This window comes from Mustela erminea, chromosome 16 (genome assembly GCF_009829155.1).
Source record: "Mustela erminea isolate mMusErm1 chromosome 16, mMusErm1.Pri, whole genome shotgun sequence".
NCBI lineage: Eukaryota > Metazoa > Chordata > Mammalia > Carnivora > Mustelidae > Mustela > Mustela erminea.
Genome location: NC_045629.1, coordinates 48,910,809 through 48,936,051, shown reverse-complemented (window position 1 = coordinate 48,936,051; position 25,243 = coordinate 48,910,809). Strand labels below are relative to the sequence as shown.

The 25,243-nt window shown below is 40.3% G+C and overlaps 1 protein-coding gene and 1 long non-coding RNA gene across 5 annotated transcripts in view; both read left to right on the top strand.

Moving 5' to 3' along the window:
* Positions 1-18,317, top strand: part of SNX31 (sorting nexin 31) — a 58,720-nt gene extending 40,403 nt beyond the window's left edge. For 2 of the 4 annotated variants that reach the window (XM_032316837.1, XM_032316836.1), the window contains 5 exons: positions 431-634; positions 6,647-6,760; positions 9,650-9,727; positions 15,393-15,449; positions 18,047-18,317. In XM_032316837.1, the coding sequence (XP_032172728.1) occupies positions 431-634; positions 6,647-6,760; positions 9,650-9,727; positions 15,393-15,449; positions 18,047-18,139 (546 nt within the window). In that variant the 3' untranslated portion in view covers positions 18,140-18,317. The remainder of the gene's footprint in view (positions 1-430; positions 635-6,646; positions 6,761-9,649; positions 9,728-15,392; positions 15,450-18,046) is intronic. The other 2 variants (XM_032316839.1, XM_032316838.1) reach the window with 1 other exon arrangement.
* A 161-nt stretch (positions 18,318-18,478) lies between these two features.
* Positions 18,479-23,935, top strand: LOC116575480. Its single transcript, XR_004279800.1, has 3 exons — positions 18,479-18,894; positions 22,720-22,901; positions 23,003-23,935. It is a non-coding gene; the product is annotated as an uncharacterized LOC116575480 (long non-coding RNA).
* The last annotated feature ends 1,308 nt before the right edge of the window (positions 23,936-25,243 follow it).

Below are 25,243 nucleotides of genomic sequence, written 5' to 3'. Positions count from 1 at the left end.
TGAGCCCCGCAGGTGCCCCCAAACAGCATTTTAAATGTATACTTTTCGTTTATTTTGCTGTCGTAATTTGCTGAGGTAGAACCCTCTCTACTCGTTCATTTGATTCCCCCATTCTTCTCCGTTTGTCATTCAGTCACCAAATATTTTCGTCCCCACTATGTACCAAGCACAGTAGCAGGAGGAGAGACACAATGGTGAATGAGGCAGAAATGGTTCGACCTTGGCAGGACACACCATGGACTTCCCCAGCCTTATTGTCAGGGAGCACAAGGGGCATTGTCTTCATTCGTAACATCCAGAAGAAAAAGGCGCTTTCACTGTGGCTCAATTTTGTGCATTGTACTAGGATGGCAGTAGCTTCTGACAGAAGGTGGTCACCTTTTTCAAGCAGTCTTTTGCTTCTTTTGGCTCACCTTCACCGCCGGAGCAGTTTCTGGAGCTGTCCCGAGAGGTCCGGCACTACGGGTACTGGCGGCTGGATCCGTGTACCTGTGACTACCCACAGCCAGGCTGTGGGGCCGTCCTCTCTGTTGGCAAGGACGAGATCAGCTGCTGCATAACCCTGCCTGATAACCAGACCCAGGAAGTCATTTTCCAGATGAACAGAGTGAAGCGCTGGCAGGTCACTTTCCTTGTAAGTATCTTGGCACTTGAAAGTGATTTAAAGTCTCTACTTTGGTTTAAAAATCCTCTTGTCTTTGGATGACAAAGTTGGCAGTAGGGACGTGGTTCTGCCATTTGCATCACCACATTGAGTGGACCAGCATCTAAGCCACATGAAGCATCACCTGACGGTCAAAGCCGTCTATCATCTGGTTCAAATGTCCCATCTATAGCAATAGAGACACCCACCTTCCCACTTTGCCGTGACAGGCTTCTCTACTGCTTGGAGGCTGGCTATAGTACGAGAGCATAGAGAAACAATGGCTGCTGTTAGTGGAATTCCTAACACAGACTCAGGACTGACAAGATCTCTACCCTTGCAAATGAGACGCCGACCAGTAGAGCTCTTCTTAAGGATCCCTTTCAATCATACCTACATTGCCATCTCCTCCCAGAGAAAACCCTCTGATCAGATGTACTGGAGTGCCTCCTTTGGGTCAGATGCTGTTCTGAGTGCTGCCACATCTATTATTTAATTAAATTCTTGCAATAACTCAGTAAGCTAAGTGGGATTATCCCCTTTACACGGGAAACTGAGGTTAACTAGGAGAGGACAAACTCAGAGCAACTGTAATCCCCAGTTGCTAAGTCTGCGGAATCCATGGGGATTTTTTTTAGCTGGGACAATACTAGGCCTATTTGTGGCACTTGGTGTTGTCAACCATTTCTTGCTTCTCAAAATTCCCTCTCCTTCCTCCCCTGTTTTTGTGAGCTGCCTCTTCCTCTGAGCATTTCTGAAGCCCTCATTACCCCGGGGTTCCATTTCCATCTTTCTACTTTGTATTCTCTGAAATCAATTGCCTACATCCCTATGGAAAGGTCCAATATTTCCTAATGCCTCCTAGGCATTGACACCAGGTGTCACACAGACATCCTTGCCCTCTCCTGCCCATCCTAGGGATCTTCCCCCTCTGTGTTCCCCATTTTGGCAAATAGGATTCAACCACCTGCTAAACGCCGAACCGGCAATCTTGACATGATCAGCCTATGATTTTAGTCTTTTAAATTTATGGGAACTTGTTTTATGGCCCCAGATCTGGTCTCTCTTGGTAAATGTTCCATGTGTACTTGAAAAGAATGTGTATCCTGCCACAGTTGGATGGAATATTCTAGAAGTATTAAGTCAAGCAGTTGACAGTGTTCAGATCTCCTATATCCTTGTATATTTGTATATTTTCTTGTATATTTCTTGTATATTTTCTACTTGTTGCTGAGAGAAGAGGAATGTTAAAACCTTCAGACCTAATTGTGGGTTTGTCTGTTTCTTTGAGGTTTATCAGCTTTCCCCCTCTTTTCCTGCCTTCTTTTGATTATTTCATGATTTGATTATTTTATGATTATGAAAAAAACTTTATTTACACCATTTTTTAGCTCTACCTTTTCATTTATTGTTATATTAGACTTGTATACTTGTATACAAGTATACAAGACTTGTAGACTTGTATAATGTATACTTGTATACATTATTCTTGTATACTTAAACTTATTACATTCCACTTTTAATTATTATACCACATCACAAAACGCATAACAACATTGTATTTCTATTTTCCTTTTTGTAATAGTTATTGCCATATTTCCACAAATATAAGCCTCATGCTGCATTATAATTATTTTTGCTTTTAAACAGTTGATTCTTTTGGGGTATCTGGTTGGCTCGGTGGGTAAGCCTCTGCCTTCAACTCAGGTCATGATCTCAGGGTCCTGGGATCAAGCCCCGCATCGGGCTCTCTGCTCAGCAGGGAGCCTGCCTCCCCCTCTCTCTGCCTGCCTCTCTGCTTACTTGTGATCTCTGTCTGTCAAATAAATAAATAAAAATCTTTAAATAAATAAATAAAGGCAATGGGAAAAAGTTCTTTAAAAAAATAAATAAACAGTTGATTCTTTTTAAGCTTTGAATTTGGATGTAACTGTATGTTGGCATGCGGTTTTAAGGAATGGTACAGAGATCCTGTGTATTCTTCACCCACTTTTCTCAAATTGTTAGTTATACCTTGCAGTACAAATCGACACCAGAATATTGGCATTGATACAAGCAAGAGTCCTAGCATTTTCATCATCCCAAGAACCCCTCACTCACGCTGGCCTTTTATCGCTTTACCTGCTTTCTCTCACCACACCTCTCTTTAGACCCAAGGAACCACTCATCTGTTATTTTTATAATTGTGTCACTTCAGGAGTGCTACGTAAAACTTTGGGTGATGGATATATCCATTCCTTTGAGTATGTTGATGGTTTCATGAATGTATGTATATGTCCAGACTCATCAGGTTGTGTACATTAAATATGTGCAGGTTATTTTTTACATCAATTATACCCCAATAAAACTGTTAAAAAAAAAAAAAAGGAGACATTCTTAAAACAAGGGTATGTACTGATCAGCTGATGAAACTGTTGTGACCAGAGGTTTGCAGGAACCTAACGCTGCATTTCCCCTGGAGCAATGACTCGGTGTTCAGTAATGCAGTGAATAATAAGAACTGACTGCATTTAGGAGACAAAAATATATATATATATATAAAAAAGAGGAATTGATTACCATAAAAATGGTCTCTAAATGAAATCATATGTAGTTTTTTTTTGTTGTTGTTGTTTTTTTTTTTTTTTACTCAGCATCATTTTTTAGTAATTCATTCAGGTTGTTGTATATATCAGTAGTTTGGTTCTTTTCATTGCTGAGCAGTATTCCATGGTATGGAATGGACAAGATTTATTTCACCAATCAGCCAATGAAAGATACCTGGTTGTTTCCTGTTTTTAGCTATAATGAATGAAATTCATACATCTGTTTTGGACACAAATCTCCATTTCTTTGGCATAAATGCTAGGGAGTACAATTGCTGGGTTATATGCAAGTTGCATCCTTAGTTTTTTTAAGAAACTGCCAAACGGTTTTCAAGAGTGGCTGTGCTAATTTCCATTTCCACCAGTGATGGATGCATGACTGATGGAGTTTCTCTGCAGCCTCAACAGCATTTGGTATTGTCACTGTTTTTTAGTTTAGTCATTTGCCTAAGTGTGGAATGGTATTTCATTGTGATTTTAATTTGCATTCCCCTCCTAGCTAATCATGCTGACCATCTTTTCATGTGCCCATTTGCCATCTGCATATCTTCTTTTGTGAGATACTTTCTTCCATATCTTTTGCCTATTTTCTAATTGATTGTTGAGTTTGGGTTGTTTTTTTTTTAAGATTTTATTTATTTATTTGACAGATAGAGATCACAATAAGGTAGAGAGGCAGGCAGAGAGAGAAAGAGAGAAAGAGGAGGAAGCAGGCTCCCTGCTAAGCAGAGAGCCCGATACATGGCTCCATCCCAGGACTCTGGGATCATGACCTGAGCTGAAAGCAGAGGCTTTAACCCACTGAGCCACCCAAGCGCCCCATGTTGGAGGTTTTTTTTGTTTATTTGTTTTTTGTTTTTCATTTTTCACTATTGTTTTGAGAGCAAGTCATATATTCTAGTTACTAGTCTTTGGTTGGATATGTAGTTTGCAAGTATTTTCTCTTAACTCTGTAGTTTTTTATCCTCTCAACAAGGTCTTATGCAGAGGAAAAGTTAATTTCGATGAATTTCAATTCATTAGTTTTTTCTTTTATAGATTGTGGCTTTTAGTGTTGAGTCGGAGAACTCTTTGCCAAACTCTGGATACTGAAGATTTTTTTCTTAGAGTTTTTTCCTAAAGGTTTTACAGTTATAGGTCATACATTTAAGTCCATGACTCATTCTGAGTTCGTTTTCATCTAGGGTGTGAAACTCAGAATGACATTCCCTTTTTTGCCTGTGGAAGTCCACTAGCTCGGAACCATTTGTTGCAAAGCCTGTCCTTTAACTGACTTGCTTTTGCACCTTTGTCAGATATCAGCTGGGCACATTTGTGTGGATTTATTTCTGGATTCTCTAGTCTGTTCCATGATGCATGTGTCTATCCCTCCCCCAGTACTACATACACAGTCATTCCCTTCCTTTGTAACAGCTTTATCAAGATTAATTCACATAGCATGCAATTCACTTATATAATGTGAATTCAGGGGCATTTAATTCATTCAGAGTTTTACATCCAACACCACAATCAATTTTAGAATACTTTCATCACCTCAGAAAGAAGTCCCATATCCCTTAGCTTACGCCTGTAAGCTACCTATTAGCCCTAAGAAGCCACTAATCTGCTTGTCTTTATAGATGCACCCATTCTGAGCATTTCATGATTAATGGAATCATATGTGATCTTTGTGACTGGCTTCCTTTACTTGGTATAATGTTTCTAAGGTCCACTCTTATCATAGCATGTACCAACACCTTATCTTCTTCGTGGTCATATAATATTATGTTGTATGGATACACTAAATTTTGTTTATTCAGTAATGTTTCTCTCTTTTGGTTGTTGTAAGTTATGCTGCTATGAATGTTTGTGTACAAGTTTTTGTGTCGACATAGGTTTTCATTTCTCTCGAGTATATGATTGGGAGTGGAATTGCTGGGACTATGTTGGTAATTCCACGTTTCACTTTGTAAGAAACTTCTAGACTATTTTCCAAACAGTCTGCTCCATGTTATATACCCCCTGGTGGTGTATGAGGGCTCTCCCCACACTTGCAAAGATCGTTATTCAGCCGAAGGTCTGAAGAGAGCTCTCTAGAGCTCTTAGTCTGTGTAAAGCCCTTGTCTGTGATCCTCTGCCCCATCGATTCTAAACTCAATTTCTTCAAACTTTCATCCCTTTCTCCTCAACTCAGCAAGACCTCTGGGCTCTGTTTGGGGTCCCCTTCCCTCCACTGCCTCCTGGAAACTCCAAGCAGTAAGCTAGATGGCTATGGGGCTCACCTCATTTGTTTTCCTTCTCCCCGGGTTAATAGTCCTGGATTCTATGTGGTTCAGTATCTGAAAACAGCTATTTTTCAGTTCATTTTCACCCTGATGCAGTCAGATGAATACTTCTAATACATAAATCTAATCATGTTGTTATCCAGCTTTTAAAATCAGTGAATGCATGCCTGTTGCCCTCAAAATGAAGTTCAGACTTCTTAACTTAGCTTATCAAACCTCGAACAGCTAGGGCTCTTTGGTGGCCAGCAATAGAAAGCAACACTTCTGGCTCTAGTGAAAAAAGGGGATTTATCAGAGAGGCATGGAATAACCCAGTGACTCAAAGGAAGGCAGAGGCAGAGGCTTAGGAAAGTCAAGAACAAAATGAGCTCAGTGTTTCTAGGAAAGAAGGAATTCTTTATCAGGACATGCTCTTTGGATCTCTCCACTCTGGAATCAAAGAAGGCGCATAGAAGGCATTTGTCCAATTAGCCTGAACTTGGGTCATGTGCCCCGGCCTCCAGGAGGGCAGTGTTCCCTGACAGCCCTACCTACATGGGCATAGGGAAAGAGAGACGTTTTCCCAAGGGCACAGGAGACTCCATTACTAAGAGAAAGAGGGATAGATGCCGTATAGCAAAAGTCAAATCTGCTTCCTCCAGAGTCCTCAGGATCTGGCCCCACACTGCCTCTCTGAGGTGAGCCTCTTCTCTCACCACCCTGCCTGCCTTGCAGCCTGTGCTTCCGCCACACTCGGTCTCTTGTCACGTGTCCAGTGTGCCAGGTCCCTTCATGCCTCAGTGCACTTGCACTTGTTATTTCTTCTACCAGAACCACTTCCCACCGCGCCTGCACCCACCTCCTCCTCCAAAAAACCCCACAACATCAAACATGGAAAATTTCTACTTCTGCTGCTCAGATATCACCGCCTCCCTCCAGGAAGCCTGCCTTGACCCCTCTGAGTCTGGATCAGGTGTCAATCCTACCTCCTTCCGTAGACCTGGGTTTGCTTCCCTTATACTATTTATCATACCAAACTGTGTGGCTTACTTTTACAGCCCCTCATAGACTGACAGCTTCCTGGCAATAGTGACGGTATCACTCGCTTTGGTATTTGCCCAACAGTTAATAGCTGCTGCTTCTATCAGATATCAAATAATCTCTTTTCTCTGTAGGGAACTCTGCTGGATACAGATGGACCCCAGCGAACTCTCAACCAGAACTTGGAGCTCCGATTTCAGTTTAGTGAAGAAAATCACTGGCCCTGGTTTGTTATTTACACTAAGCAGGTGAGTTCTCAGGGCAGCGTATGAGAACCAGCGCTGAAATGCTCTCTTGTTTGCTGGGGTGAACAAAGCATATTACTCTTATCCAACTGAGCAGGGTCTTAGAATATGCTATACATCCTCCTTTTTGGCCTGTAACACTGTTGGGTTGTTGATTTTTGGTTTGGGTATTTTTTGTTTGTTTGTTTTGTGGGGTTTTTTTGGTTTATTTTTTGTTTGATTTCATTTTACTAATCACCACAGTCTTCAGGTCAATTAGAAATAGATGTAGTTACTAAATAACAGGAGACACAACTAATAGTGGCTTAGACAAAGTGTTGGTGAACTTCCTTTCAAAGGACCAGATGGTAAATAGTTTAGTTTTGGGGTCCATCTGGTCTCTGCTACAACTACTGAACTCTGTTATAGCACAAAAGTAGCCACAGACAATGTGTGAACAAATGGGTATAGCTGTTTGCCAATAAAAATGTATAAAAACAAGTGAGGGGCTGGATTTATTGACCTCTGACTTAGACAATACGGATTTTCATCTCACTTAACAAGAATACTAGAGATGATTGATACCCCTTTTATCTGGAAGGCAAAAGCCCAATAGGCCTCCCATTATGTCTCACTGACCAGAAGTAAGTCACATGACCACCCCTAGCTGTAAGGGAATCTGGGAATCAAGTATCTAACAAAAAAGAACAGAATTCATGATCACCCTAGAGTAAGTGTGAGCTGGGCCCTTTGTCTCAGACAAAATCCCGGTTCTGTGAGGAGAGGAGAGACTGTTGGACAACAAACTATGCAGGTTTTCCATGACTTTATAACTGAAGTTGGAATAAATTTTTTTAAAAAAACTTAATTTTCTGAACACCAAATTCAGCTGAAAAATATTATGAACTAACTCAAGCTATTTCAAATTGGAATCAAAACTACAAACATTCTAAAAGGAAACCAAAATACTAAAGTAATCTTTGCGTCAACATTTCATTCAACTTAAGTCGTTGGTGATCGCACTACATTCCATGGAGCATTTTGGTTTCAGGTAGCGAAAGCTCCCCAAGACTCTCTGCTTTTAGTATAGTTGCAATCAAAAGATGATAGATACCAAGGCCCTCTGAAAAAACATGAAGTGCGAAACCAAATTCTAGGTTAAAGAAACAGGCCGTCAGGTTCACCTTGGATATGAAACATCCTTAGGGAAATGGTAGGATGGTTTGCAGTCACTTGGAGAGATGCAACTAGATCTTGGCAATGAAATTGCCTTCCCTTGCCCAGAATGCTAAATGCAGTAGTTAAATTTTATTATGGTCTTTTAATCTAGTCTGTACCAAATGAGTTTAAGCCGCTACAGAGAGGGCAATAAACATTCTTTTAAAGGATTCCTAGTAAGGTCTTATTTCCTTTGGAGTGTGGGTTTATTGATACACACCCAAGAGCTACTTCTGCAAAAGGCAGAAATGTGGCTTGTGTGCCTTGGCAAATACAAATGAGGGCTGGGATCCTAATATTTTCTAGACCCTTTAAACAATAGCTCACTGCATCTATATTGAATAAATATTACCTGGTTTATAGCCAGGTCTTAGCCTACATATCTGTGCACATTGTATGGAATATGGAATCAGTCCTCATCTTTTATTAAAAAGTATTATTAAACACCCTTCCGTGCTCTATCAACTCAGTGTATGTTGTTTAACTCTTTCATACCCTGGTTTTATGTAGGTTATAGATATGCACAGGTAAACAGGGTTAGTTTTTAGCTAAACCAGGAAATCAAAATTTTTTTTTGTACATAAATACCAACTCTTTTACTCTTTTCCTTATTGGTAGTAGTGCCTTCCTTCTCTTCTACCTCCTTTTCTCCCTTTAAATAAATTAAATTCTGGTCAAGCTCCACAGTCCTGCAAGACTTTGAGATGCTACCCATATGTAGCCATTCTCCCTCTAATTCTCCTTTCTATGTCCTATTTCCCAAGAGTCTCTACTTTGGCTACCATCCCAACCTGGGTTTTCTCTCTTTTCCTTCCTCCTCCTCTCCATCACCACCCTCCCTTCAGTGCCAGTGACCATCTTTGGACATAAATTTATACTAAGAGCCTGCCACCTCAAGCTTTAAGCTTTGTCTCAAACTTTAGTAGGGCCAAAAGAGAAAAGTACAAGCCAAGGATTGAGAACAGGACAAAGGAAAAAGAGGATTAATGGGAAAGGAGCAAGTAGGGAAGTCATAGGGAAACTTAAATTGGCATGTGGAGTGAAGATCCTAGAAAAAGGAAATCCCAGCTCTTGTGTGACAAGATATCTAATGTGGGTCTTGACACTGACAACGCTGGGCCAACAAGAAGTCACAGGTGATACTGGGAGCAACCATCAGTCTTAAAAGTGAGTGATTAAAGGTGCCTGAAAAATAAGAACATGATGAAAAATAGGGTTTTTTTTTTTTTTAGTTCAGTAAAAGCCATAAGGTGCTAATATACCCTTTCAAACAGGTTACTATTTATGTCTAGTAATAGGTCTCTCAATAATAATGTATACAGTTAAATGTAAGATCAACCATCCTCCATTGATTTGATTACAATAATAAGTACTTTTTGTTATTTGTTGCTTGTTATTTGAGCTGCTTACAAATTAATGTGAAAAAATAGGAGGGAAAATTTTAAAAGGGGAAAAATTAGGAAATGTAATGATTCTCTGTCTTTTTAAAAATTTAAGTACATCCATGTAATTAAGGAAATGTATGGCTACTTGTTAATTGCATCTTATACAAATTTATGGAAATTAAAGATGAAATCTAAATTCTTAAAAGCGTGCTGTTGGAGAGCAGAGTTCAAAATCTGCTTTGTGGTGTGAGGAGGGAAGAAAGGCAGGATCTCTTCAGTTGAGCAATTTCTTTATTTCTGGGTTCTTTAGGCTTTTTTGCTGAGTAGCTGCTTGAAAAAGATGATCTCAGAAAAGATGGTAAAGCTAGCTGCAGAGAATCCAGAAATGGTAAGTGCTCTTATCTGTGTATCTTTTTCACTTTAAGTTCCTGCCATCAGCCAACATTAACCTACAGGGATGACTTGTGGTTCTCTGGGATAGAACCCAACCTCCCAGAAGTGAGCTCCTCTGCCTTCTCTAAAGAGCTCAGTCTTTAGAATTCAAGCCATTTTTTCAAGAGAAGTGTTTTTCCATTGCTCTCTATTCTTGTATCTCTGCTTTCCCCCAAATGGAAGATTCCAGATTTACCATAAAAACCACATCATAAAGTCAGGATCCAGAGGGGTCTTAAACACAGCAGCGATGAACTTAAATAAGCTCTACACTTCTATCTCTCGAAAGAACTCACAGTTTTTTGAAGCTTCCACTGTGCCAAATTAGAATGCCATTAGCAGTCGAAGGAAGCCATAGAGAAAAAGAACTTCTTAAGGCCATAAATTGTTCTCAGTGTAAAATTAAACTTTGCTTTTCTAGTCTGTATCTCTTCAATAAAGGCCTGGTTTCTTATTGAGAGGGCTGCAGCAGACTGTAAAAAGAGACACTGAGATTTTAAACTTTTCGACTTGTCTTGTTACCATCATGCTATAAGCATATCCTGAATAAGACAGTACAATTGGAATTTTAAAAATGATTCAAATACTCATACTTTAGTATTACTGATACTAATACTTTATTAATACCAATACAAATACAAATACTTTTTTAAAATACTAATGCCTGGTTGACATGTATAAACTTTTTTTTTTTTTAGCAGAATGTTATACTGATCCTTAAAAATGCAACAGAAACAGAAACATTTGGAAATGTTCCCTAATGTTTTCATTTAAATTGAATCCTTTATAAAGAGGTTGGGTGACATCTTTTGTTAAACACTGCTTTTTACTAGACTTTGAGTCTAGTAAGGACTAGAGAAAATAGTTGCATTTTATCCTTATTTCTCTTTCTTCTAGAACTGAAAATATTTTCCTAGGGAAAATAAAATTTACTGCCCCTTGGTATTCAAACAATTCAAAGTGTACCATAGAGTAGCAAATCAAGCAATGAAAGAATCATGGATGGTCTTTTTTAAAGAGTCATAAAATCTAACCTCTGAGGCAGGATGGACCCCCTTAGGCTTCCATTATTATATATAAAAAAAGAAGAAGAAAAAGTTGTTAACTGAAGTAGTCCCATTAAAGAGAGAAGTACTCTCAAATGTGGCTGAATAAAATGTAAGCTACTTGATGCAGGAAATACTTGTACAATGAGTAGCTAAAGCATTTGCTGAATAATAGAAGGTAGTGACCTATTTAAAGTTAAAAAAAAAAAAAACACTAACCACATTCTTTAGATTTGCACACAAATTGAAACCTATCCTTTTCTGTGGCAGATAGTGAAATCAGCATGTCAGTCAGCATTGCATGGCTTAATCCAAATAATCACAAGTTTTAGTTCCACACGCTCCTTTTCTACCCCCTTTCTTGTTTTGGTTCTTGGAAAGAAAAGTTAAGACCCTTCCTCTGGAAAATCGGGTTTTTGAGGCACCTGGGTAGCTCAGTCAGTTAAGCATCTAACTCTTGATTTCAGCTCAGGTCATGATCTCGGGGTCCTGGGATCAAGCCCTGTGTCACGTTGGGCTCTGCACTCAGCAGCAGTTGGTGGGGGTGGATCTGCTTGAGATTCTCTCCCTCTGACCCTCCCCCCTGCTCACTCTCACTCCCTCTCTCTCTTATTCTAAAATAAGTAAAAAAAAATTTTCTTAATTAAAAAAAAAAGAAAATTGGGTTTTCAAGGGGATATTATAGGGATAGTCCATATTTCAACCTGAAATTTCATCTACAAACCCCTGGGTAGAATGAGACCCTGGAAAGTGAAAATTGCAGACAGATCAGTTCTTTGAATGTATACTGGGTTCTGGGTTTCCTCACAAAGCACAGTTGACCAGAACAAATCATTTTGTGGAACTTTAAGTAGCCATATAAATGTGTGACTGTGACATCCACTCATTTTCTAGGTAAACACAGAAAATCTGAACTGACATGTATCACTTATTAAAGGCTTGTATGGACTAGGATCCAGATCCTATTTTGCAAGATAGAATAGATTCCAAGATTTTGAAAATCAGGAAGAATTTGGAGAGGGGGGAGAGAAATTGAGGAAACTATAACCAAATGAACCCCATAAATCAGATAGTTCCTAGAAGCAGATTAAATAGTACTATTTTATCCTAGTAAGAAGGAAGGCTTTAAAAGAAGAAATTTAGTGCTAACTTAATTAACTTAGCTATACGCATTGCTTTCAATGATAAGACTTGAACCCTTCTGAAGAGATCATTAAAATTTGAAGTCAAGGGGCGCCTGGGTGGCTCAGTGGGTTAAGCCAGTGCCTTCGGCTCAGGTCATGATCTCAGGGTGCTGGGATCGAGTCCCGCATCGGGCTCTCTGCTCAGCAGGGAGCCTGTTTCCCTCTGTCTCTGCCTGCCTCTCCATCTACTTGTGATTTCTCTCTGTCAAATAAATAAATAAATAAAATAAAATAAAAAATTTGCAGTCAAATGCACTAAAAAAAATGTGAACATACAACAATATCATGTTATATTCTTTTAAAGGCAGTATTAACTGCAAACCAGAAGGGGAAAAATTGTAACATTCTTTTTAGAGCTGTGCCCCTACGCAAAAACCTATAATCAACAAATCTTGTTATTATTTGCTCCTTTTAACTAAAACAGAATTTTAAGAAATATTTTATGTGAAAATAAAGTGTATTTGTTACCAGTAGGTTTAGCTATATATAATGAAGAGCAAAACAAGACAGAAGAAGTGTCCTAGGTAAAATAAAAGTCTATAAGTCTATATCTTTCTCATCTAAAAGAAACCCAGAAGTAGGCAGTCTAGAGCTGGAACAGTGACTCCATGATGTCATTAGAGACCTTTAGTGTGTGGCTTTACCTCATGTTTGAATATGGCTGCTGGAGCTCCAGTCATTACATCCACACCCTAGGCAGTAGTATAAATGGAAAGTAGGAATGGCTCATCTCTCTTCTTTGAGGAGGGGTCCCTGAAATCCCACAGATTTCAACTTACAGTTCATTGGTCAGGAGTTAGTCACACCACAGGCCTATATCTACCTGCAAGGGAGTCTGGTAACTGTAGTCTTTTTACAGGTTATGTTGTCTCTCCAGATTAATTTGGGTGGCATTACTAAGAAAGAAGGGCAGAATGGAAAATAGGATGGGCTACCAGCAATCTCTGCCATTGAAAGAAATTTAAAGGACATTAAGAAAAGGAAGCAGATATATTTTAAGCAATAGATGTGTTCCTAATGAGTTTCTGAAAGTGTATCATTATTATCTTGTATATTGAACCATAATCTGAATATATGCAAGAAATAGGGACTTATTCCTATGGTGACTAATTTTCTGAATTGAAAAACAACTTAGATTTTTTATTAATCCATACCTAGTTTGTTTTATTAGTTTGTATATTTTTTCCTTAGGTTTACTAAAAAGTGATTCTGAATCTCTAAATTGGTTTTCTGGGAATGTCAGACTTCAAAGAGTTGGTGCTATCTAGAAAACAGAAAGTACAGGTACATCACAACCCACTTGAGAATGGTGTGAACATAGCAGGTAGACAGAATTTTAGAGAGCCAGGGGGAAATTACCCTGTGAGAGTAAGTAGTTATTAAAAGAAACTACCCGTTGATGAAGAAGCGTATATAGGAATACTGCGTTATGAAAAAAGGATTTGTTCGCTTCCTCCCCCCAACTTTATTCCCCCTAGTACATAAAATATTTAAAGCTCTTATTTGAGTAAGTCAAGGAAACAGATATCAGAAATAGCTTAACATCCATAGTGGGTTATATTTTATTTATTTCAACATAGGGAGGGGAGGAAGGGTGTGGAGAATAGGAGAGAGAAACATTCTGAGCTGTTTACGCCAACATCTGTATTTCATTGCACAAGGCTACTTACGAGCGATAACGTAATACTGTAAACAGTAACAATAATACTATAACAAAACGTGTAAGACTACAGAGCATTAATTTCTCATTTACCAAGACTTAATAACTGATTTTTTAAAAAGATTTTATTTATTTATTTATTTATTTGATAGAAAGCTCATGAGTGGGGAAAGGGGCAGAGGCGGAGGGAGAGGGAAAGGGGGTGAATCTCAAGTAACCTTTGCATTAAGCGCTGAGATCACAACCTGAGCCGAAACCAAGAGTCAGACCCTTAACGGACTGAGTCACCCAAGCATCCCTAGTAACTGATTTTTTTTTTTTTTAAATTATTAAGCTGGTCTTCAAATACATGAACATTCCTATTAATACTAACGTAAAGGAAGTCCTTTGCATCCTTCAAAGCAATCTATTTTATAACGATATTAACTGTAGTTCAAAGGCCACGCTCTTTTGTGGTGTCATGTTACTTATCCCAGTTATTTTGAAATGTTCTTCCTCCTTATATTCTTATGAAGAATAAGCAGTAATAAACAATTCACACCTTGTTCATTTTTTTTTTCCTCACACGTCATTCTTGCATTTACAAACGCCTACATTTACCAGGCAGTGGTTGGAAACTCGAGGATCCAGAGTCAAGGACTTTATGTGTTGGAGGAGAGAGGTGGTAGAGTGATACGGTAAAACCCATATCTTAACACTAGTGGCTGAGAAGAGTGTTGTTTTCCTCGAAGAAGCGTCTAGGAGTTCCTTCTCCTGAGCCCTGCCCAGGTCACGTTTCCTGGCTGTGCCAGGCCCTGCTTGCCTTTCCCAGTTCCCGGTGCACTCTCCTCCACCCGACTCTGTGCTCTGGAGACACATCTCCGTGTGTTGCCATCTTGTTCTCGGGCCTCCTACTGGGGTCACCCATGGGAAAACCCAGCCACACTGGATGGAGCGTAGAAGAAAAGTGAGATTGTGGGATTTATTTCTCCAGTTCTGTCGCTGTCGGGTCTCTGTGGTCGGCACAGCCTTCTGCTGAGGGCCAGGCTCCTGGAGGTGGCCTCTCCTCCCCACAGCTCTGGCTCCCCTCATTCCAGTACCAGCTGCTACCCCTACCCCTTCCGGCCTAGGAGTGGAAAACATTACCCTCCAGCCCCTCACAGCGAGCCCCTAGGGGCTCCAACATCCCTTCGCTGATTCATTTAATCCTGTCCGCACCTCCATGAAGTAGTTCCTTTTTTAAAAAAAAACTGCTCCTCAGGAGTGTGCCATCTGTTTTCTGCCGGGACCCTGACTGTTATATTAAGTTTACCTCATGTACGGGAGGTATATTCAAGTGTCTTGAACTTCCATTTGATCTTCACTTGATTCATGGTGCCTTTTGATTAATCAAAGCCCCCATTTGGCTTTGATTCAGCATATGGATTGGAGTTCTGGGGATTATTTCAGGATTTAGGAGTTCATTTCGTGTGAAGTCCTCTTGGAAGCTGTGTTAAATCACAAAATCTATAGGCAACCACCGGTGTTAAACGCGAACCTTCACTTCACTTTCAGGGGCTCCATTTCTGCCACGTTTGTATATTTGCAAATGAAGGGGGGTTGTGTGGATGGGAAGCAGGTGTGCCTGCTGACAGGCAGTCTTGGAGACCATTAAGAGGATTATTGTAGAAGGGGAAACGTGCTAGTTAAATAGATTATTTGTGTGCTTGCTTCTCCAGGCTGTGCTGACTGACATTTTACTAATCTATTTAGCAGATTGAAGTTCCAGAACAAGGCAACCGTAAAAAACACCGCGTTCAACAAAGCCAGGTCTGTGAGTAAAATGATGTAATTGAGACATTATAATTTTGATAAATCTGTCCTTTTCCCCCTTTAAGTAACCAAAGTCATTCATTCTACTTTTAAGAACAAGCCAGAATTTTCTCCCCCAGAAGCTCTTTCACATAGGATTGTGCCAATGGGAGGACTACCACAGAAGGATAGTATTTTTTTTTTTTTTTTTTACTGTAGTACCCAGCAGGACCGGGAGACAAACTCTCCTGAATTTTTACATAGAAAATGTCCAAGAACATAGAATTCTTTAGTGATTTTCTCCTACACACCATGCAATTTTTTTTTAAATCCTCTTTCTGGTTCACACTTTCCTTTCGTGAATTCTCTGCAATGTACTCTGTAGAAAAGTAGAAAACAGCCTTTAAGTTTATTAAATACTGTTTGGAGCATTTAGGTCTGTTGGGCAGATAACAATAACAGTAGATATCAAAGTGGAAAGCATAGTAGGCACTCAGTGCCAGGCACTGTTCTAAGCATGTTTATGTGGATCATGACATTTATTCTCACCAAAGTCCTATAAATCATTGGGGGAAACAGGCACAGAGAAGTTAGGTGACTTGCCCAGGTTGCACAGTAATCAATGGGGGGAAGAAGCAAGATGGTCTGTCTCCAGAGCTGTGCCCTTAACTAACTCTTCCTTTCTACGTTCAAATCCTAGTGTATGTAAGTGAAATAAAGGTGACCTCCAAGTAGCAATTGAATGGGATTTATTATCGATCCACTCCTGTTACACAGTCTGCTTGCTGTGTATATAAATGCACTAAGTATATAAGAACAGTACTTATGAAAATAGAAGGTCCTCTCTTGAGTGACTAAGCTCAGTAAAAAGGAAAAAAATTTAAACACAGACTAAATGCAAAGTTTCCTCTCTTTCATAATACCAGCTTTTCTGGCTGCTTAGATCAGAGATAGAGGGTAAGAACTCCACCATGGACTGGTGGATATGTCCTCAAACAGATCAAAAACTAAATGTTTAAGGGACTCCTGAGGTGCTTATTAAAATGTAAATTCCTGGGCCCCACTCCAAAAGAGTGATTTAGCAGATCAGCATTTATAGCAAGCACCCCAATGGGGAACACTGCACCGAGGTTCAATTTCTTTACCTGTAAAGTGTAGGTAGTAATCACTCCGTCACTCCCATTCATCAGCAGCATAGTGATTAGCACAGAGCTGTGGTTCTCAACCTTGGCTACGTGCTGGAATCACTTGGGGAGCTCTAAAAACAAATCATGGCTGGGCCCCACCCTCAAAGACTCTGACTTAATTGGTCTAGGGGCCTGGCAACAGAATTTTTAAAAGCTCCTCAGGGCATCTAATATACAGCCAGGATTGAAACTATTATCCTGGAACAGTGGTTCTCAAAGTTTGGTCCCCAGAGCAATACCATCAGCATACCTTGGGAACTTACTAGAAATTTAAATTCTAGTTTTGGACCCCAAACCTACTTCATCAGAAACCCCAGGGATGGAGGCTAGTAATCTGTGTTTAGCAAGCCCTCCAGATGAGTCAGATGCATGTCAAATTTTGAGAGTCCCTGTTCTAGAACAATAGATAACACATAGCACAACTATGATCAACATTGAAACTAATTCAGATGTCCTCTCAGATGAATAGCAATGCTAAAATAGGCCAGCCTCCCTTATGCTCTAAGCAGGGCTAGCATGTCAAAAGTTGTCCAAGTGTATTGAATCCCAACTTATTTAGCAAATCTTTATATAGAGCTTATCCTGAGCCAAGCACTGTTCTAATTGCATTCCACATATAACTCATTTAATCCCCATAACAACCCAGCTATTATTATTATCCTTGGTTTATAGCCAAAGGAACTGAAAACACAGAAAGGTTAAGTAACTTGCTCAAGGTCACACAGCAAGTAAATTACAGAGCCAGTATCAGAACTGAAGCAGTATTTATTTGTTGTTTAACCAGTAAAGTTTGTTTATTTCTTTAAACACTTTGCCATGGGGGCCTCTCTATCGAGACAAATCCCTCAAAGAAAAAAAACTTTTTTTTAGCTTATCTGGCCATTAAGGAACATTTGTTTCACCAGTGACAAAGCCATGACCTTGTCTTTGAGGTTTCATAAATATTGAAGGCCAGTTCTTCACTCACTGAGGGTTTATAGCAACCATAACCACTTATAATGTTTTAAAATATAAAACTTGTTAGAAATTTGTATTTGTGTGGGGTGTGCATAAAGATTTGACATAGAGTTAAAAATGGAAAGTTGCATAGCTTTAAGGGGGTGAGACTGGGGCGGGGGAGGGTAAAAGGATGAGGGCAGCATCCAAATGTTACCTGGGGACATCCCAGTGCCTGGAAAGGCCCTCTGAACAGGTCTACCTCAGCTACCAGCAGGAGGCACTCTTGGTCCTAACACAGACACCTACCCCAAGACAAAGCTTCTATGAGGAGAAAAAAAAAAATACTTGAAATAACCATCTTTTAAATAAATGTAACCTTTCTGTTGCCTTTTTAATATTATTTTAACATTCTCGTGACTTTGTAATTATTATTGTTGTTATGGAAATTATTTCCTCACATACATTTCTGACCTGTTTATTTCACAACAGAAAGATGTTTCTCGTTTTCTACCAAGAAAAAACAAGATTGAGATGGCCAATGTTGACTGTGTTTTTGGGACCATAGAGGAAGAAGACCTTTGATGAGAAACTCTCACATTTTTAAATGTCCTCTGGGCTGTCTCGACAGTGAAAGAGCTTGGGGATTAAAAGTGGGCTGTCCACCAGCAGTGGAAGAAATGGAACCCCTTCCCATTTTCTCTTGCCATTAAGATGAAACAAGATGGGCTCGGGAGGGAGACAAACCATAAGAGACTCTTAATGTCACAAAACAAACTGAGGGTGGCGGGGGTGGGGGTAGAGAGAGGGTGGTGGGGTTATGGACACTGGGGAGGGTATGTGCTATGGTGAGTGCTGCGAAGTGTGTAAATCTGGCGATTCACAGACTGTACCCCTGGGGCTAATAGTACATTACATGTTTATTAAAAAATTAAAATATGTATATATAAATGCATTGCAAAAAATAAAAAAGATTGACCGTATTCACCAAGGGTACTTCAGAGCTCTGTGAATCTTAAGATTAAAAAGAAATATGAACCAAGTTATACACTTTGCTTTTAATGACTCATAAATGACAAGTGGCAAATCCAAATCAATTAGTATGAAGTTTGTTTGTTTGTTTGTTTTTTACTCTAACAGATGTTTACCTGGCTTGATGAGTCTTCTGTATGTTCTGATACTACATGAATGAAAAGCTTAGCATAAAACACTATAAATGTATTTGGGGTTAAGTTCTGAAGACATGACTCACCCCCTCCGGATAATGTGGCTCTAGGAAATGGAATCATTGAAAAAGAAATCTGGACTTCACTGATCCATCCATAGCACCGAGTAAGGAGGTGATGAAATACTAATTTCTTTCCTTACATAATCCTGAGCCTCCCATAGGGACAGACCAAAAGTAACAGTCTGCCCATTTCTCTACTTCTCCACTGATGTAACTATGTTTTATCTTTGAATATGAAATTCAGTTTAATAATCACATGCTATTTTGAATATTTTTTATTTTGGAAAGCAATGGGACCCTGCACTCAAATTCAGATACTCTGTAAGTTTCTTAGCTTTAAAACCATGGATATTTTTTTCACTAGATTTTTCCTTATCTAGTTTCAGTTTATCATGATAATGAATGAATGTAATTATATATGGAATTAAGACTGCAATAAGGGAGAGGGACAGAGGACTCTATGTAATGTAATTAGATAAAGTGCAATATTCTAATGTTCTTTTCTCACTGGATTGTGTAACTAATTATGTAATAAATGTGAAATATATTCTAGTGAATATAAAATTTACTGATGAAAATTCTGAGATGATCTTTCTGAAATATAGAATCTATTAAAGTCCTGTAATGTTTATATAGCAGTGCCTCTAGCCATAAATTCTAGTGCCATTAAGTTTTGTATTTATATTTTAGGCAGTAGAAGGAGGTTTTGCAGGGGAGGGGGTATAATAAACATCCCAAATCATCCATGGTGATGGTATTAATGGATTAGGATACATTTTCAGATTAAAGTAGAAGTTTATCTACTATTTTGCCAATTTAAGAATAGTTTGTCAATTTCTTTTTTTATTTTATTTATTTATTTGATAGAGAAAGTGAGAGAGCACAAGCAGGCAAAGCAGGAGAGGGAGAAGCAGTCTCCCCACTGAGCAGGGAGCCCAGTGCAGGGCTTGATCCCAGCACCCTGGGATCATGACCTGAGCGGTAGGCAGACACTTAACAACTGAGCCACCCAGGCGCCCCATCAATTTCTTTTTAATTGCAAACCCTACACTGTGTAAGAGCCTACTAGAGAGACTAGGAGTGCAAAAAGAACTTGTATTTGGGGGTGAGAAGGTACATATACTAGATTGAACTATACCTAATTGCTGTTTTGTAGGTCAAAAAGAGTTTTATGTTGTCAGTTTCATATGTTTCAACCTGATACCTGAGAGCTGATAATCCCAGACAACACATGGCTGGTGTCCAGTGTGTAGTGTGGACCTGTGTGTCGGAGGAAGTTGGGGATGGTCAGGAAGGCCCATGGGGAAGAGAGACTTTGAAGAAGGAGTACAGCCACGGGGAGGAGAGACACATGTGAAAGGGTAGGGTAGGCTTTAACAGGACAACGAGTGGGAAATGATAAGCAAAACCACACTGTGTGCTGGCGAAGTTTCAGGTTAGGGAATAGTTAGGAGATAAAGCTAAAAGAGAAGAGGGATCGGTACCTATGCAGACACAAATGCAGCATTCCTTTCTTTTCTTTTTCTTTTTAAGATTTTATTTATTTATTTGACAGAGAGAGAGAGAGAGCTGGAGCACAAGCAGTGGGGAGAGGGATGGGGGAAGGCGACGCCCCACTGAACAGGGAGCCTGATATCCGATTGGATCCCAGGACCCTGAGATCATGACCTGAGCTGAAGGCAGACACTTAACTGACTGAGTCACCCAGGCGCCCCACAAATGTAGCATTCCTATAAAATGAGCAGAGTGGTTTATCCCTTATTTGAAGATGGCAAAAACAGAAGGATTGTATTTAATAGTTTTTTCCCCAAGACATAGAGATCATCATCAATATCAGGAAATAAGAAGAAACAAGTACCTTCCATAGTATGTACCATGAAGAATAAAGGAACTGGGGTGGTGGAAGACCAAACTCAAAATTTACTTTGTAAAATGATATATTCCTTAGCAGTTATGTGGGAGAAGAAAGAACCATTAGCCCCTTTGGGGATTACTGGGCCTGTCTTTATCTAGAAGGAGTTGCAGGCTTGAATTACTTCTGCATCAAAACACTTCATCAGTGGGTGAAAAGTCTAAACTCCGACCCCCAGAGTGGCCTTCCCTGCTGCAGGCTCCAAGAGAGGCCAGCAGTGGGCCCCCATCTGTCCTGAGGGTGATGACCTCACTCTTGTGTGGTGCTGCTGGGCAGAACCTTCCCAGCAGCCTAGCCCCTCAGCCCAGGACAAGACATGAGCCAGTGCATGAACATTGTAAAGGTGGGCAGCTCCTGAAACCCTTCAGGTAACTTCTGAGTGGTGTGGCAAGGCTTTGGAAATTACCAGCATATGCTATCGTCTATAGATTCTCTCCCTTATACCTTTGTGACTGGTCTCCAGTCAGCCAGATTTTCTCCTGATGAATCTGTTCTCACCAACATCACTTCTCCCTGCTTCTAGACACATGTATGTGTTTCTGTGGCTGTTCATTCTCCTAAACTTACTGGCCTAAGCCCCTGGTTCACAGGCCAACCCAAAAGTGTGAAAAGTTCACAAAATAGAAGAAAAAAGGGCAGAGCTGATTCAATTGTGATTAGGCCCCCCAAGAGTCTGAGCCCCTGGGGGTTCTGGAGAGAATCATGTGAGGCTTTGTCTGGAGGGCCGACATGCTCACTTCCTAAAGCCAGGTCTCCATGTAGGTTCGTATGTGGTGAGACTGTGGCTTGCACACATCCCCAGCTGGGCCCTTGGGAAGCAAACTTTATGCTACCTATGTAAGTGAGAAATTACCCAATGTTTACCCTCAAAGTGAATTTGAGAAGGGCTGAGTGACCCTAATTTGTGGAAAACCAAACAGGTTCCAAGTCTCAGTGGGAAAATAATGGCCAAAGTGATCGTACAATACAAAACAAAAGAAAACTCAGCAACAGAGTCAACTCTCCTTCTCCAGGTGCTTTTTTAGCCCTCCCCCTGCCGTGTGTGGACCAAGGCTCACCAAGAGGACTGCAGCCAGGGGCCCATGTGGACTCTGGACTGAGGGAGATGGGGTACGAGGTACTTTTCTCCTTTGTAAGGGTGGTCTCAATCCTGTCCTCAGGGATCCCAGAAAAATAGTCAAGAAAAAGTTAGACATATTTTTCTGGCTCTTACACTCCAAAATAAAGCATGCTGAGTTAACCTAGAAAATGTATAGCGGGAGCACCTTGCCCAGTCGTTTGGGTGGCTGACTTGATTTCAGCTCAGGTCACCATCTCAGGGTCCTGGGATCAAGCCCCTCATTGGGTTCCCTGCTTAGTGGGGAATTGGTTTTAGGATTCTCTCTCCCTCTGTCTCTCTCCTCTAAAATAAAAAGTCAGAAAGAAAGAGAGAGAGAAAGAAAGAGAATGAAAGAATGAAAGAAAATGTATACCTAACACCAATAATCCCTTAGAAAATGGCTTTTTGAGGCACCTGGGTGGCTCAGTGGATTAAGCCTCTGCCTTCAGCTCCGGTCATGATCTTAGGGTCCTGGGATCGAGTCTGGCATCGGGCTCTCTGCTCGGTGTGGAGCCTTCTTCCTCCTCTCTCTCTGCTTGCCTCTCTGCCTATTGTGATCTCTCTGTCAAATAAATAAATAAAATCTTAAAAAAAAAAAAAAAGGCTTTTCAGGGATGCCTGCGTGGCTCAGTCCATTAAGCATCTGCCTTCAGCTCAGGTCATGATCCCTGGGTCCTGGGATCAAGACCCACATCAGGCTCCTTGCTCAGTGGGGAGCTTGTTTCTCCCTCTGCCTGAAGCTCCCTCTGCTTGTGCTCATGCTTTCTCTCTCTAATAAATTCATTTAAAAATTTTTTAAAGGATGGCTTTTCGCCTTATCATTGTATTCGACTTCCTCCACTTTATTGATGTATAATTGTACTTTGCTTATAAGTTACCTTATAATAGCTATTTGTTGTATTCTTAAGAAGTCATGTGTTGAACAGTTTTCCAGATAAGAAAAATTAGAGCTATGGGAAAAGTCCGTGGTGGGCTTGGCACTTCGGTCCAGCCGTGTAGCCTGTTTACTTTTCTGTGGGGCAAAGTCTTCAGCTCACCAGTTGGGCTTTGGTTGTGTAACATCTTGGAAGAAGTCGGACACTCCGTTGATTTAAAGGCATTGACTTTGGTGAGTTTGCACAGCTCCTGCACTAAATGTGGTTTTTGTCCCGGAAATGTGGGAACACGGAGTTGGCTGTACTTCCTAATGGCTTTTCCATCTGTCCACAGGAGCCCTCATTGGACCGGCTCTGCGGTGCAGCCGTGGTCTGGGGTGGAGGCGCCTGGAGCGGCAGGCTGAAGCCGGGAGTATGAGCTGGCCTCTCTGCGCGCATGCGTGCTCTTCTTCGCACTGAAAACGAAGTCCCCACAGAATGTCTGGTGTGGTCCCCCTCTTTGTATCGCGTCTAGTGTGCAGAGGAAGAGGGGATGGAAATCTACTGCATCTGGGTCCTCATCAAGGGAAGTTAGAATTTGATTTTCTGCAAAATGTTGAGTAAAACAAGTGAAATGACAGTGATGAAACATACATGTGGCAAAGTCAACCACTTGGAGACGGGTTCTATTCAAAACTCAACTGTAGCTATTTTGCCATTGCTGGAGGAGCTTTCCAGAGGCACCATTCCAGCAAGTGCACCTATTTATGTGCAAAGGGAAAGCAGTTCCACGTCCCAGGACTTGTATGGCACCGTGTTAAGGGAGAAAATAGGAAGACTGTATATCAGAGGTGGGGTTTTCTTTTCTTTTTCTTTCTTTTTTTTTTTTTTTTCATATATTGACTGAATACATATCACAGTAGTTAAATCGAAGATTTCTTACAGGTGACTGGATTTATATCAATTATGTATGTCGGTATTAGTTTCTCTTTTGCAATTAACTGTGGGTCGTTTGTATCAAGATGTCTTTTTCCCTTGTTTTTCTTCTGTCATATCCTCTTTTCCCTTTTCATTTGTCAGAATTAAAACAAAAGGGATGTGTGGGCTAAGGGTGATAATGAAGATGGGCTGAGATCTTAGTGAAATCACTGTAGGAAAAAAAATCCTAAAACCTTCCTGCTCAAGTATGGTAAGGAATTGTTACCTGGGACTTGTTAAAAAAATCCTGCTGGATGATGACAAAAACAAACACAAAAGACAACTAACTCCATTTCTTCTTTTAATGTGTCTCGTGAGCTTGGAAGATAGATATATAAAATACATTTTTGAGGTTTATAAAAAAAAATCATTTGAAAGTCTTTTCTGATTCTGTTTGCCTTAAAACAAATGCATAGGCTAAGAGTAATTTGCACTACTTATCCACTCCTCCCGCCCCCCTTTTTTCCCTATAAAAATGTCACAAGTTTCCTTTCTTGCTGGTCAGAAGTTTTAAGTTCGAAAGATGTTAGTCCAGGTGTATTGGCAGAAAATAGTTGTCAGAGTAGAATAGCCTCGGGCTTTCTCCTGACTGGGGCATCACAGTTTCACAAAGGTGGAAATGAAAGCACCAACTCCGTATTTGGAGAGGAAGAGAGCAGAACTGAGGCAAGTTCTGATAAAGCTCATTCCCTAGAGTGTGTTTCAGGACTGAGAAGGAGAGGAGCTTGGCTTCTGTTTGAATGATTGCCAGGAGTTTATTTTGAGACTAATATAAGAGTTAAGATCCCTCTAAGCCAAAAATGTCGGTTCAGTGTGAGCCCCCGGAGTGAGCTTAGCAGCGTTCCAGGGTTGAAGCGAATCCCTTTAACAACACAGATTGTTGGAATGAGCTGCTCATTTTCTGGACCAAGCAGACATTCCAGAGCCCTCTGGGACCAGCATGAACCCTTCCCTAGATTCTCCTCTCCCACACTGAACAAACCCTAAACTAACATGTTCTCTAAGGGGTGGGAATATTAGAAGGTTAGGAAGGAAATTTAGGGCCAGAAAGGAAAGGAGAAAAGACTAGACCTTTTGGTTTGGTTTCCTGTTGGTTTTCCTTGCCTGCTTCTGAAAAAAAAATTTATAAACCTACTGACTTCTGAGTTTCTAGTGCTTGTTTTGAAGTATAGAATAAATGAACAACATGTGGACCTCATCATTTCTTATGCAATAAGAATAATAAAATATAATTAAAATAAAATAAAAACTCTGAAGAGTTTTTATTGACTTTTTCAATGACATACAGTGTTGCTCTTTGGGACATAGTCTTTTAGGTTCCCCACATAATCCCTATATGCCAAGTAAGGTATGGCTTCCACATTCCTAAGAGTTCCTATCTCATTACTCAATGACTGATACCTGCTGATCACAGGCATAACTTCTCACCAGTCGCTTTTAAAGGCTTTGCAAATCAATGCATTTGCTTACACCTTTGCAAAAGGTATTCCCTTACTAATGATCAGTTCCTTAACTTTTGGAAGGGAAGCTTAATCAGGGCTAAGCGCTATATACTTTCCCATCACATACATAGTTAGTCTAATATATTCATCTGTGTGGTTCTGGCATGTGTGGATAA